Here is a 15,897-nt window from a genome sequence, read left to right on the forward strand (position 1 = left end):
ATCTGCCTCTGCCTTGTACGCATTCATAGAGTAGCACGGTGTTCATCCCACAATCTGAGGCTGAAATGTTGACCAAATGGTGTGGGACAGATACAAGAGGGCTTCCTTCTTGCCATCCAACCAGCAGAGGATCTGGTTTTGGGAAAAACTGCCCCCAGCATGACAAACACCAGCAGGAACACTCCAGGTTTCAATAGAGAGGACCAAAAGCGTTTAGCAGACAGACATAGCTGGCTCTCTACAGAATAATTTCAGACTTTACCTTAACAATAGAATGGTTCCCCATGACTCTGTTAGGAAGTGTCTCAAAAATGCTAAATGCTGGGGAAAAAAGAGTTTATTCCAGTGTTAAAAATAGCTATCAGCTGCTCTCTCTTTCTTTTTGTGAGGCGGGTGGGGAGGGTTCTCTTCTTACCTTTGTATCTCCGTGTCATCCTGGTAACAATATCATTTTTACATTTAGTGGCTATATGATTTCATCTAAGATCCAAAGCAGAGCAGGCCCTGTTTCACATTCAGGTGAACCAGTGTTGCCTCGGCTCCGCCCCGGAGGTGGAACTCTTGTGCGTTGGTGTTGAGAGGCGCTGGGAGTGGCGGGTGGGAAGTTCTGTGTATTGGCAGCCTGCAGAGCTTGAGTGCTAACCTCTTCTAGTAATCCCAGGGAGCCTTTGGAAGCGGGGACAAAGTATTGAGATAGGTAGGTCTAAAGCAAGTTTTGTGAGCACATAAACATTTTAACAGAGTAGGAATTTTTTTAATTGTTCACAAAGGGGTGTGTGTGTATATAATCTTATATACACTATGAAAAGTTATATAATGCATATCACGTAGTATATGTTATATGTATTTATAGAATTTACATATATAACTTTATAAGAAAGATTTCCTTTTAAACCTCTGGATGGATAGACAGAGGCTACCCAGTGCATATCCATGATTAAAGGCCTATTCTTAACTAAAGTGAATTACAAATTACAAGTGAACTATCCAACTGAACTTGTGGTGATGGTGGTGGTTCTTAATTTTTTGCTAACTCCTTTACCAAGCAGCTTGTCTAACTGAGTGATTATTGCCATTTTTTTTTTTTTTTTGTGACCGGTAAGGGGCGAGAGTGCCGCTGCGCTCCCAGCGCCGCACTCTTCCGAGTGAGCCACGGGGTCGGCCCAGATTATTGCCATTTTTAACATAAGAAACCATTCTCTTTTGGGGAACATTCAAATGGCCAATTTACTCCATATCTGTATGAAAAACATTTTGCGTAAGGATTAGATTGTTACACGTTACGGTCAAAGAGTGGTTCCCCCTTATTCTGGTCCTTCAGGAATTCATTCATACCCTCCATCACTGAGGAAACACACCTGAGAGACAGAGGGACTGAAGTGCTAGCTTTGTTCCCTGCAGCCTTGGGCTGAAGTTGGTGTGCAGAACACTCTGGCAACAAGTAGCACGGTGACCGTGGCATGCCATGTACTTTGATTGTGGCCTTGGATAAGTTGAGGATGTTTTCTGTGTCCAAGATTTCACACCTAAAATAATATTGACTCCACAAAAATACCTTCTGCCTAATTCTCTGAGATGGGGAAGTTAAAAAGATGCCAAATGTAGAACAAAACACAACGTCAGCTAATGGCCAAGAGGAAAGCAATAGTGAGTTTATTCATTTTGACTTTGGAGACAGGAAAGCTATGTCTGTAGAAGACCAGGCTGAGCTTGCTCCTGAACATCCAAATGTTCAGACACCCTGTGTGCCATCTCTTCAGGAGCTGATGGCCTGGGACGGGTGACTCAGCCCCTTGCACTCTCCTCTCTTCTCTGGGACCCCTGCTTCTCCTGCTCTTCAAGGGAGGGGATGTTCATAATCCATTACCACTGGTGGCACCAGGGACAGACTCAACACAGCCATTTCTCAGGCATTCACAGACCACCCTCAGCTGATTATGATGTTGGAAATGCTGTCATCATGGCCTGACCTGCTTCCAGCATTCTTACCTCACAAAGAACTCAGAGATTTCTAAGGAGATATCTGGGACCCCGCCCGTGGCTAGCTCACAGTCAGCAGTAGCTGCAGAGGAGCTCCACATCCAGAGCTCTGCCATTCAGTTATTGAATGCTCACTAAGCAGCTGCCTTTGGCTCGATTTGCTCATCCACTGGAGGCAAACCGTGAGTAATACACGGTTCCTCCCCGTAGGGAGTCTGGGATGTATGCTGGGACAGATAGATATGGTAGCAGATGATCACACAGTCCAGTGTGATCACTGTCACCACCAAGGCAGGTAGGGGATCTTCCTGGGATAAAACAGACCACCCTGCAGTGATGAGGAGGGAAACCTTTATAGAAGCTGGAGGCTGGCTGGGAGACTCGTTAGGAGACTGTAGCAAGTCTCGATGGGACCTTGAACCACAGCAGAGGCAGTGAGGACAGAGGATGAGAGGTCATTTACAGGGAGTCCAGTGGTTGTCAGGAGGCTTGTACTTGGGTGTTATGGTATTTGGGGACTGAAAATACAGGAGGAATTACTTGGGTGGGAGAAGAGAGGTTCAGTTTGATGGGTTGAGTCTAAGGTGCCTGTGGGACACCTAAGCAGAAATGGCAAGTCAGGGGCAAGAAGAATGGATCTAGAGTCCAGGAGCACCACAAGGGTTTGAAAAACCCAGTTGCGGGTCATCCATGTGTGATTGGTGGTTGGTATTCCCCAGAAGTGTGTACCCAAGTCCTAGGAGCTGAGGACAGACCCTGAGGAGCACCATAGGTGTGGAGGAACCAAACAGTAATAGAGGCTGAGCCCACCCGGAGGGTCACAGAGAGTGTCTGATGCAGGGATTCCCATCAGGTGCTGTGGATATGTCACATACAATGGAGAATGGCCACTGTCCCCTGGAATTGGCCATCAGCAGATCACTGGTAGCCATAATGAGAAGGATTTCAGGGCAGTGGGAGGTTACAGAAGTGGAGACCCGGGAACCAGGGAGTGTGAGCTGGTGGTGAGGCCACAGGGTGCAGAAGTGTGGGCTTCTCAAGATATTTGGTGGAAAGGGAAAAAGGTTAGAATGGTCACTGGGGCCGATTTTTCAGCATTTATCTTTAATAATGAAAATGTTTCCATGTGCTTTTATTCACTGTCCTTCCTTTTTGACTGACTCCCAAATTTTGAAGCACACACACACACACACACACACACACACACACACACACACACACACACCCCTCACACCCTCATTCCGTTCATTTCTGCTTGAAGGGAGAAAAAGGCCTCTCTGTAAGCTTATGCCTTTTCTTCAGAAAACCCAGATCTTGTCCTCTTGAGTTTAAATCTGAGACCTTGGTTTCATCAACTGCTGCAGAGAAGCAGCAGTTAAATTTAATAGTATTAAATACTAAATATTTCCTGAGTAATAATGCCTTATGCTAGTAAGGTGCATTTTATACTTTTAAAAAATGTTTCACGCAACACATTGTACACCACAAATATGTACAAGTAAATGTTAAAATAAAAATATATAAAATAATAAAAATTTTAAAAAATTTTAAGTGTTCATAAAAATTCTCAGATTAAAAAAAAAAAAAATGTTTCATACATATACCAGTGCCTTTGGCCGTTACCACAAACCTCCTAAGGTAAGCAGGACAGCTGCTCATATCCATGCTTTAAGCAAAGGACACTCAGGTGCGTCCACACTCCTGGGCAAGTCAGTTCACACGCAGCCCTGGAGACTCCGGCTTCACCCCTGGCCCCTCTGAGCCCTGCCCTGCTCGGCCACGCAGTGTCTTTCCATCCCTCCCTCATGCTGTTCCTCCTGTCCGCAGCACACACAGTAGCAGTTAGGAGCCCCTCTTCTGTGTCCCACAGCTGCCGTGCAGACACCCCTTCATCCCATGTGGATCCCAGAACTGTGAGCATCCTGGGGCGAGGATTAGATGTTTCTGTGTTCATATCCCCGACGCATAACAGTGGCTGACAGCAGGGCTCAGCACTGACTGGGGAATGAAAGAGGAGTGGGCGACTGGCTTTCAGTAGATACAGGAGTCCCGTCTGCTATGTGAGAAATGCGAATTCTTCTGACACCAAAGGAAGGATGGGGCCTGGCACACATTACGCAGGTGCTGGGGACACTTAGGCTGCTCCGATCTGTTTTTTCCAGATGGTTTGCACCTTGTGTTGTCACATCCCCAGGGAAAGCACTATCCCAGCCTTGCTCTAAAACCTGTGACAGCCAGGCCAGGGCTGGGTGGTGGGACAGGAATCCCCTTCTGGAGTGCCCGCTGAGCGTCACTGCAGTGCCATGCTGGACCGGCCTGACCTACCTGCTTGCCAGTGCACTCTTCGACCCAGCAGCCTGTATGGGCTCGTTAGTTAATGGACAGCTTCCTCTTGCTTCTTTGTGTTTATAACATAGGATTATATTTTTGGTGTGAAGGATCAATAGAGACTTGGGTGGATTCCCTATTTTTGTTAACACGGAGAATTAATTTCCACAGCTAGTTGAGGCACTAGGCTGAGTTCCTTCTTGGTTTTTTTTCTTTTCTTTTTTTTTTTTTTTGTCTTTTTCGTGACCGGCACTCAGCCAGTGAGTGTACCGGCCATTCCTATATAGGATCCGAACCCGCGGCGGGAGCGTCGCCACACTCCCAGCGCCGCACTCTCCCGAGTGCGCCACAGGCTCAGCCCCCTTCTTGGTTTGAGCACTCAGTGTTGAGTTCGGGAATTCATTTTTAAGAGTCAGGAACATAACCCGGTGGTCATGGTGCCACCCCACTGATGCTGGCATAAGCAGGATTTGGCTAACTGGTTGTAAGCCAGGTGCTATCTTTGAGACAGTGGCTTAAAGTCTATGAGGGAAAAAAAAACTCCATAGGATTCCTGGGAAGTTATATTTTACAGAAAGTGTTCAACATTACTCATTATGGTTATGGTTTCTTTTTGTGGTGTGGCTGCCTGCAATAGGAGAAGATAAGATCTGAACTCAGGGCATGTATGTTTCCTGTTTTTAGGAGTTCAGCTCTGAGCAAAATCTCCTCCTCTCACCACTAACTATAGCAGCCTTCCTGCCATGTGACAAGAGCAGGCATTTGACAGGGTGTCACAAGCACGTCATCTCAGTGACAGTAGCCACATGCAATGGCATGGCAGGGCTCCATGTGATCACCTCAGCTCAGTTTGCCCAGTTCCCCCTCATGAGGAAGCGTTATCCCTTTCCTCCTTTTCTCTTCCCCCACTCAGTCACAGGCTGGATGAAAATGTCAGTGCCCCCCACAACCCAGGTGCCGGCTGGGCAGTTGGCAGAAACTTGAGGTAGGGGCCCCCCAGTTGGCACACAGTCGGGTCTCCTGGCATGGGTCGTCTAGCTTGCCTCCATGTGCCCTGCCTGCTCACATCACCAGGTCCAAAGTCCAGGAAGCAGTCGTGTGATGGCATCCAGATTCTGGGAAAGGGCCAGTCCCAGTCCAGGCAGAAGGGCAACTGGGAATGGTCAGGAGCACACCCCAACTCATGCACGGGGCCTGCCAGCCCTGCTGTGGCTGTGCTCACCACAGCCATACCGCCCTGTTTAGAAGCACGGTGTAGACTCTCTGAAGCCCTCCGCTTTAAAGGAAAAATGGACTCTTTCCCCTAAAATAGCCTGGACAGTGGCCCTGGCCAGGTTTGAGACAATTCTGGTGGCTAATTAGAATTTCACTTTTGTCATAAACCCTTCATGCCCACTAACCTAAGGCACAATTCAGGCTCCACTTCCAACCCCCGCCCCAGACAAAACAGGTTCCCTCCAACAACAGGGTGTAGCTGCTGGTGTCCTTTGCTGCCCACAATTGAAACACACACATCCAAGGCTGCCATCCTCAGCTTTTTCCGATCGATTGATTAGAAAGGTTAGGGTGCAGAAATGATCACATTCCATATGTTTGTGTCTCCTGACATCATCACGCCAAGTTTCCTTGCTAAGAGAGGATCCCAGGAATGGAGTGGGTACCCATGCGTCAGGCTTTTTAAATTATGTCCTTGCTATTCTGGACTCTCTGAGTATTGACTACTTCATTAGTAATCAGGGTCCTGATTGTCAGTGTTCTTCCTGGCCCCAGGGAGAGCTTTGCCTGCATAAACACTGGGGGCAGCATTGTGGCAGAGGGCCCAGCCCACCCTCCATGCCAGGGAAGACCCCAGGCCCCTGCCCCAGCCATGCTCCCAGCCACGAGCATCTGGGCCTGTCCTGCACCTCTGTGAGCATCTAGCACACAGAGACATGTCTATCAGAATCAACTTTCCTTCTTTTTTCTAATAAGTAATTCCCAATATATCAAACTGCATGTGCAGAATGATCCGATTTTATTATCCAACATATAAAGACCTGTGTATATTACTTACAATTAATATTCTTTCCAAAATGATCCTTCTAAAACATGTCACTCCCCTGCTCAAAACCTGTTCTGGTTTCCCATCTCATTTAGAATCAATTCCAGCATCTCTGCTCTGGCCTGCAGGGTTGGACCGAGGTGGCCCCTCGGGCCTCGTATCCCACCCCTCTGCCCTCAACCACCGTGCTCTGCCATAGGACTCCTCGCTGTTCCTCACACGTGCCCACCTCAGAGCCTTTGCCCTCACTGTGCCCTCTGCCTGGGATGCTCTTTCCTAGGATCCTCCTGCTCCAGTGTAACCCCTTCAAGGTCATCCCCTCACAGCAGCCCTTGGCATGACATATACATCCGATGGTAGGACGTAAACTCCCTGAGGGAACCGTAAAGGCTATTGTGGCTGTATCCCCATGCCTCACATCCCTCTGCCTGGCATGGTGCATGAAGCATAGGCGCTTTCAACACATACTTAGTAATTTCACAAAGAAGCACATAATACGGTGACAGACACTGACCTGCGGCTTTACAAATATTGACATCGTCACAACCACCCAATGAGGCAACCACTATTGTTATCCTCATGTTGTACACAGGAAACTGAGGCACAGAGAGGTTAAGTCATTTGCTCAAGGTCACACAGCAGTGCCAGAATTTGCACCTGAGCATCTGACCCAGAGTCTGTGTGTTTAATCACTGCCCTGTGCTGCTTGTGTCATGGGCTGAGTGGAGTTGCACCTGAACAGGTTCTTTCATCCAAAACAAATCATACACAGGACACAAAGCCGCCCTATGACCCAACCTTGTTATACAACACCTAAGGTATGTGAATGCAAAATACGTAAATGTGATTTAAGGAAATGCACTGAGGAATCCAGGAAAGAAGAATGTACCATACTTGTTTTAGTGGTCACCTCTAGCCAGTGGGATTTTCAGGCACTGTATATTTTCCAGATTTTCTACCTGGGCTAATGTTAAAATGATAAAATCAAATTGGTCACTTTTCTAAGAAACTTTCTGAGGAAGGGACCAGCAGCCATGAACCTACCTGGGAACAGCTGGAGCCCGGGGGGCAGGCGTGGGGGTGGGCGACCCGTTCCCGAGCCTGACGGTGGTCTTCTCCCTCTTACCATGCAGGACATCATCGAGGGGGGCAGCCTGCGCATCCCACTCCAGGAGCTGCACCAGATGATCCTGACTCCCATCAAGGCCTACAGCTCCCCGAGCGCCACCCCCGAGGCTCGCCGCCGGGAGCCCCAGGCCCCGCACCAGCCCTCGATGATGGGCCCCGAAGGCCAGGGCCCTGACTGCAAAGACAGTGCCGGGGCCACCGGGGCCACGGCCACCCCCTCGGCCGGGGCCAGTGGCGGGCTCCAGCCACACCAGCTGAGCAGCTGTGATGGGGAACTGGCCGTCGCCCCCCTGCCAGAGGGGGACCTCCCCGGGCAGTTCACTCGCGTCATGGGGAAAGGTAGAGCCCGATTCTCCCACTTCCCCCTTTTCTTCTCTCTAATATCACTCACCAGAGCTGAGCGTTCCTGAAGGGCTTCCCTGGGTGCTGGATAAACTACTTGTCAGAGCAGACATCATCAGCTCCATCGTACAGAAAAGGAAAGTGCACTCAGAGAGGTTAAGCCATTTGCATTTGAACTCCAATCTCTTTGACCCCTGAAGCCCACTCTTTAACCCCCTGGCCTTCCTCTCCTACGCCCTCAGGCCAGGGATGCTGGACCCCCTCTCAGAGTGCTCACTGGGCCCTTGAACCCTGGGGGAGGGAGGTGGGATGGACTCTAAGGAAGATGATTCCAGGAATAGACCAATCACTCAGTGGCTGGTCCCCTCCCCAAAGCAAAAGTGACAGCAAATGAGTGAAAAGCTGAACAGGCATTGATGCCTGTAGCCCAGAGCCCAAGGGTCTCCCTGTGCAGGATGTCAGGCCCTTGGCCCCTCTCCCTCACCCCTGGAAGTATTTCCATATGTGGCCATGATCTAGAGAATTCTCAGCATGGAGCTGTTTTGTTCACCTTCTCTAGTGTCTGCATTTATACTCTATTCAGGGTTGGCCCACCATACGAAATGCTCTAGTACTGATGGCTTGTGTTTATTTAGCTAGGACTATGTGCCTGGCACAGTTCTCTGTGCTTCACCTATGCAGATTGCTTAATCCCCACATAACCCCATTTTACAGAGGAGGAGACTGAGGCACAGAAGCTAAGTAGCCCCTTAAGCTTACACAGCTGATGGCAGGGCGAGGATTCGAACCCTGCCGTCTCTCCACCATCTACATGGTTACCACCTGCCTTCTTATAAGCTCAAGAGAGAGCAAAGTTCAGTTCCATGGGATTGCTCTCCTTTGCTCATAGGAGATAAAAACCCGAACCTAAGGAGTCACTTGTTATCTGGTCCCTCATTGCTACCTCCACTACTCTCACCACGTTCATTGTACACTCCAGACATCATATCTTTGAGCGCTCAAAAGTTTGCATATTCTCTTGCTTCTGAGCCTTTGTGCATACTTTCCCTCTGCCTAGAACCTGGGCCCCAGCTAGTCCATACAAAGCCTTAATGTGCTTTCCAAAATGCCATGCTGTCTGGGGAAGCACTCACCTTGGAGTGCATTTATGCAGTACACAGTGTGCACATCTGCATGTGACCACCTTGCCTAGAACACGCTTCCCCTCACCCCATTCTCTTTACCCATGTCATGCCTCCTCATTCTCTAAGTCCCATCTGAGTCCTCACGTGCTCCAGGAAGGCTGCTGATCCCCCGGGCAGGGTGAGCACCCTTCCCACATGCCCCACAGCCCTTCCCTTTCCTTGTCTTAGCCCAGTTCACACTAGATTGCAATTGTCTGTTTCGCTGTAGCCCTGTTAATCTGCAGCACTGTCAGGCCACTTTTAATAGCCGTAAAATACCTACAGTGCCTGGCTTATGGTAGGTGCGTGCTAAGTATTTGGCACACAAATTGAGGGATGACACCAGTAACTAAAGTTAGCCTTTACCATGGACTCTCCAAGCGCAAGGGCACCATGGCAGCACTGCCTGTACATCTGTGGGTCAGGGTTTGACTCGCAGCATGGTCCTCCAAGTCAGAGCACCCTTTCTACGCGGACTACCCTCTGCTTTCCCTGCAGTTCAGACCCTTATGTCCTTATCCTTGAAAATGTCCAGTATTGGACTAATCTGTGCTTCATGGCACATTTCCAAGAAATCTTGATTTTTTTTAAAAAATGTGGTGAATGCCAGCACTTTCCCTTTGGGAGGGGGAAGCAATCTTTTTCTCCTTTAATTTTAGACCATTTTAAAGATCCAACTTTGTACCAAAAGAAATGGATACCTGAGCTTTATAGTTATTTGCAGTGATATCCCTCTCACCCCCATGATGTCCTAAAAAAGACTTGAAATCGTAGAAATCTGGTTCAGCAGGAGGTGACTCATAGCTTCCCTGGGAGCTCGATGGCTGGGGTGGGCCTTTGCTCTCCTGCTCCCCACCCCCACCCCTTAGCTGTGCTGGAGCAGGACAGGTTTCCCCACCAGTGAAGACTCAGCCCTGCCCAGCCTTTCGGGGGGCAGCTGCCTGAGCATGTGGTCCACGCCTGCTTCCTATGAGGAGGTCCGCAGTGGGCTCAGCCCGCAGGAGACCCATACTCCTCTGGCACTGCTTCTGCTTCAATTTTCACTACTTTAAAAGAAATTATTGACCTAATTTGTGGTCAACATACACAATTCAAATTAAATACAATGGTGGAGAGTGAAAAACAACCCTTCCCTCCAAAACCCTGCTATGTTCCTCCCTAGGCATGGTCACTATTAAGTTTTGGGATATCCCCTCAGAAACTTTATCATCATATGCAAGCACATGACTATCCATTTTTACACACCCATAGGTCTTATTTACATTCTCTTCTGCAGATCGGTGTTTTTTATATGACACGTTCGAATTTTCTATCCATACAAAGAGCACCATCTTATTCTGTGTTGACAGTTGCATACTATTCCACTGTATGCCCTAATTAATGGATACTGAGGTGGTTTTCAAGTTTCTGTTATCAAAAACAATGCCATACAGAAAACCTACAGGCTAAGACATGGGATAAGTGAGATTCTGAGACAGGCTTTCACGCAGGGCTGGGAGAGGAAGTAATTGCTCATGATGTCCAGGTTTCAAGCCTGATCTACATGAGTGCAAGATGTTGCCACTCTCTGATTGACTTCTTCTGTCCCTCCGTTTCCACCATGGCCTTGTAACCAGCACCACCAAAGTGGGAGCGTGCTGGCCTTCCCTATGAGAGCAGGTGTGAGAATCCAGTGCGTGTGCACACTCCCCGCAGACTGACTCTGCTGTCTACATTAGCACCGACTTCGTGTGTAGGTGAACCTGTGTGTGTATAAATGTGCACAGCACTTTGAGAAAATAACCCTGCAGTGATTGAGTAGCAAGTTTCCTGCTCCTGTGCACACCCACACGCCCACAGCCTACGAGGTGCCAGCCTCATTCCTCCAAACACAAGCGCCACTGCCTCTCCACCTGGCAAGAAGTGCGCGATTCATTCATAAAATTAGGGAGGCTGCTCTCTGATGGTGGCGGGGCCTTTGATGCTTTTGAAACCCCTCACATAGAGCCACTTTCAAAGACAGAGATTGGACACTGCTGCTCGTCCTCTCACAAGTGTCTCTGTTGGCGCGATTGCAGAAGGCTTAATATAGAATGGTATGACGGGAATGAACCCAAGGGGCTTCTCAGGCAGGGCTCCCGTAGTGACCGAGCCTTTGACTTCAGTGGAATGAGGAGCCTCCTGGCCATTTTTGTGAACCTTACGTAAAGCCACAGGCACACATACCTCTCAAAATACTGGTCCTGAAAGGGAGTCAGAGGCAGATCTCAGAGGTTAGAATGGGCGTGCATTTTTCTAACTCATCTTCTTGTTTTTTTCAATTTAGTGTGCACACAGCTCTTGGTCTCCAGACCTGATGAGGAAAATATAAGTTCCTATTTACAGCTCATAGACAAGTGTCTAATTCATGAGGTGAGTAGTGACAAGTTTTATAAAACTGTTTTTCTCATTGCTTAGAAATGGTTCTCAGAGTTTCTGTGATGTGATCATTTTGGTTTCCAACAACTTGTTTTTGAGGGGTGGATGGTCACCAATAATAGCTTGGGCAGAACGAGGCTATGGCAGCTTCAAACCTAAACACAGCTTGTATATTACTTTGGTGTCCAAAGGTTCACCCAGACTGGGAGCTCTGATGTGAGGGCAAATGCCTGAGAGAACTTTTGACTCCAGACGAATCCCTGGATGACCAGGCCTAGGGTGGTTAACACAGAGCCCTGCCTCCTAGCCCTGGGCATTCCCAAGTCTTTTTAAAATTTTGTGTTGAAATGGTTTGCCTTGTACTTCAGGGAAACTGATGGGAGAGAGCAAGCGTGGAAAAGAATGTGCATGGACTGATGGCTGTTCTGCTGTGTTTTGATTTGCAATTTTTATAGAAATTGTATCTGCCATATATCCTTCTGAAGGACTAAGGTCGGCTGGTGCTGCGCCTGAGGGACATGCAGGAAAGGGTGTTGTGCCTCAGATCCAGGACACCAGTGGCTCCCAAAGAGTTCCAGAGACAAGGTCTAGGCTAGAGAAAATTTGGGACCAGATAAGCCAATGGTGGTGAGGTCTTTTGAGAAAAAAAGGACCCCAATCCTCATCACCTTTGCTGTGCTGGCAGCCAGAAGGAACACCGGGAGTCCAGTGGCCCCAGTGAAGAGAGATGCCCCGACTGTGGTCTGGCCCCTTCACCTGTCCCCTTCTCCCAGCCACCGCACGGGCACTGGGCTGTGGAAAGTCTCATTCAGTTCTCGGGTCCCTCCTCCATTTCTGTGGTCTGTCACTATCCACCACTTGCAGACAGGCGTATAGTCTCTCTCTGGGATTCCATCCCAGCTACTCCTTCCCCACTCCCCCAAACCCTCATTTTATGGTTTCTTCTCTCGGCATTGTGAATTCCTGTGTGCCCCAGTTGCTCCAGCCAAGGCTCTCTGTCATGGTGTGAACACAGAGATTGGCTGCCTAGGTTGGGAGCTCAGACACGCCATCCTCTGAAATATTTAACTGTTCCAAAGTACTGGATTTTTCACTGAAAAAAAAAAAGTTATAAATTTTTCTCTTTAATGCTTTCCCCAGTGCAACCAGGTGCTGTCTGATGGTGGCCAAAGCCTGTCCTGAAGGGCTTATTTGTATATTTGTTCCAGGAAGGGACAAGTCCTCCTCCCCACAAGCCCTAACTAATCCTTTTCTATTTCCAGTCCTGACACTGGACTTGTTTTGGCCAGCAAAAAGTAAAAGAAGGCAAGAACACCTTGAAGAATGTTACAACTCATTTATTCCATAATGCCTGTTGAACCTCTCGGCCCTGTCTCTACATAGGTAGCTTATGGTGTGAGGGTAGTGGGTGAGACAAAAAGAAAATAGGCCATCACATACGTGACGATAAAGCCTCTGATAAGGGCATCCCAGGTGCCCCAGAGCACAGAGGAGTGGTGGGCATCTAGCCCAGAGCTGGAAACAGGGCATTTCCTCAGAGGAAGCGTCTCCAAGCTGAGACCTGCAAGGCAAGCTGGAGTCTTGGTGTCACGGACTCGGCTGCGGAGGAAGCAAAGCAAAGAGCACTCGGGCAGAGCAAGCGGTGTCTGGAGGGCTCTGTGTTTCCTGGGGGAGGAGGACATCTGGGGGTGGGTTGGGGCCGGCGGATCAGGGGAAGATTTAAGCTTCTGCTTCCTCTCCCACACCCACTCTCAGCATTAAGCCTTCAAGATACTGGAGGACAAGGTACTTTCCACACCTCACATCAAGTCAGCTGAGCCCATGAGACAAAAATAATGAGTCTTCCAGCTGCCTTTGTTGAACAATGCACAGGCTTCCTAATTGGTCTACACCAGCCCCGGAACCCTGGCCTGACGCTTCTCCCTTTCCTGCCATCCTGCATGCCCTCCCTGGTACCCTGACACCTGTTTTTGTTTCTTCCACCTTTACCTCCCTGGCAGCCCCAGGCGATTCAGTTCCAGGATGGCGCCGTGTGGCCTCATCTCCTGCCGATTGCCATAGAGGGGGCCTCGCTGACAGGAGTTATGGGCAGGAAAGAGCTCGTGACATGTCTACCTGCCTGAATGCATGTCAGGATGGAAGGGCCTGCTCTCTGCTTTGGAAGGGAAAATGTTGTGCAAGGCTTTTTATTATTATTTTAGTTTGAGAAAGAGAAGCATCTGGATATTTTTCCATAGCCTCAGGTTAGTCTATGTGGGCAGAACACACGCTCCCCATGAGGCCCCATTGAGGCGCGGTCTCCGTCCTGGAGGAAGGTTGGCTGGGCTCAGTGAGACAGGACTCCCTTTCACAGCCCGAACATGCCGTTCCCAGCTGGCTGGAAGTGGGGAAGGTGTTGACTAAGCCGGGACACCTCCCTTCCTCCCCAAGGATGAAGGGACCAACTCCCTAGAGTAGTATAAGGAAGGGCAGGAAAGTTCTGAATTTTACTTCTAGCCCATTCATTTCGATTCCTGGATTATAATCCCAGACCTCCCGCCTCCTCGCTGTCCTGAGGTGGTTCTGAGAAGATGGGCTCATGCCTCTTTATGAGCCTTTTAATCCAGCCACATAAACTGTAGGACACATGTCCTATCTTCCTCCAGACAGACTTATTGGTCTGGGCCTGACAGGAACAGAGGACTCTGAAGTGGCTGATTGGCGGTGTCTGGGTAGTCTGTAATGGTGGCATCTTCCCTTCCCCTCCAGTCCCTAAGGAAGCTGCTCCCCAGCCCACCCTGGGGTTGCCAGCGGAGGGGGCTGTGATGCGATATCAGGCACCATAGCCAGTAGTGCGTCCCTCGTAATGGAGCAGCACGCTGCACACACCGGAGCTGGGGCCAGCCCTGACCGAGCTCTAGCTCATGCTGTGGCTCCCAGCGGAGCAGGACCAGCACCACACTCACTCAGCCCCACCCAAGGGCTTGCTCCTACCTGCAATTAAGTGAGCCTGCCGCCCCGGCTGTTGAGTGGAGGAGCTGGCCTCTCTGTGGAGGTGTAAACATTTCCATCTCCTTGGATGCTGTCTGCCACCATGGGAGATGACATGTATATAATGACGTCCTTGGGAACACATCTATAAAGTAGGCCATTTACTCCTCTGTCACTTGGAAACGCAGGCCAGTTGTCCTTCGGACTGGCTCCAACCAGCTTAGTATTATAGTTTTGAGACCTTGAAGTCCTTTGATTTGTGCTGTTTCTGGGGCTAAAGGTCATTGTTAAATACCAAATGTGATGAACACTCATATACCACCTCTAAAGGCCTGGTCTGTGCAACAGAAAAATCCTGGTTAGCACATCTGTGAGCCGCACATATGGAACCGTTACTAAGCGCTTGTCGTGTTTCATTTCATTTCATTCTCACGACGTCCCTTTGAGGGAGGTATTATTCCTCCATTTCAGTTTCTAGAAGGAACTGAGTCTGGGGTAGAGAAATTTGCGTGACGGTGTGCAGGGATTGCAGCCCTGCCCCTCTGCAGCCAGAGCCTTCCTCTGACCCACTGTGCTGGACTCTCCTCCCCAGGTCATCTTGACCAGCAAGCCTGAGTCTTGTGTCCTCACTCAACATTTGGCTGAGCAAGTCTATCAAAAACAGAATCTATCCCCTTCCTTTCTTGATCAGTCCAGCAGAAATGCTTGCCTTTTGCCCAGTTTTCAAAGGTATTCATGTATAGCTGGACACCCCTCGAGCATCACCAACAAATGAGAAGGACCGTGGAGGAGAACCACGTCTTCACATTTTAGCCATAAAAGCACCCACCACACACCAGCAGGGGCTCTGCACCTCTGTCACTAACGGGGCACTACGTCCTTTAGTTGGGTGGCCCCCTTGACGAATATCCTTAATGGCATCTAGCTAAGGTCACTCAGGACGAAGGGGGTTGCAAGTTGTCGATAACGTTTCCTCAGTATGATTAACGTCTTTTTGCTTTCATCCACAGAGCTCTCCTGTGTGTAGGTCCTTAAAGATTAAGCATCATCGGGAGAAAATTAAGCTGTTATTTTTTTCTCCATTTAAGAAAGCTGCTTCCTTTATGGGAATTAGTCATTTAGTCTTACTCTAACAATATTTTATTACTGCTTAAAGGATTTCATGCCTTATTGACAAAACTACCTGGGAAGTTATCAGTGTTACTGCAATCAACCAAATCTGATGGATTTCCCACAGCATGTCTTCTAGGCCGCAGTTTTAAGCACTTGACAGGGGATTCATGTATTACATAGGGTCCTCACCATCTAGAACACCACATGTCCACAGTGTACCTACAGCAGAATCACCACGACATTTGCTACAAACACAAAGTCCCTAGACATCCCTCCAGACGTATTAAAGCTGTCTCCTGGAGTGTGGGAGGGGGCCCAAAATCTGCATTGGTCTCTTTGGGTAATTCTAATATATCATGAATTTGAGAGTTCCTGTCTTGGGGACTCATAACCCATGTAAAGTCCTTCCCAAAGCTGTTGTGAGTACAAAGGCTG

At 49.0% G+C, this 15,897-nt stretch overlaps 1 protein-coding gene across 4 annotated transcripts in view; it reads left to right on the forward strand.

Moving 5' to 3' along the window:
* SAMD4A (sterile alpha motif domain containing 4A) overlaps window positions 1-15,897 on the forward strand; it is a 208,388-nt gene that overhangs the window by 169,061 nt on the left and 23,430 nt on the right. For all 4 annotated transcript variants that reach the window (XM_063091946.1, XM_063091949.1, XM_063091950.1 and 1 more), the window contains 2 exons: window positions 7,483-7,816; window positions 11,288-11,373. In XM_063091946.1, the coding sequence (XP_062948016.1) occupies window positions 7,483-7,816; window positions 11,288-11,373 (420 nt within the window). The remainder of the gene's footprint in view (window positions 1-7,482; window positions 7,817-11,287; window positions 11,374-15,897) is intronic.

The sequence above is a fragment of the Cynocephalus volans genome, chromosome 3 (genome assembly GCF_027409185.1).
Source record: "Cynocephalus volans isolate mCynVol1 chromosome 3, mCynVol1.pri, whole genome shotgun sequence".
NCBI classification, from domain to species: Eukaryota; Metazoa; Chordata; class Mammalia; order Dermoptera; family Cynocephalidae; genus Cynocephalus; species Cynocephalus volans.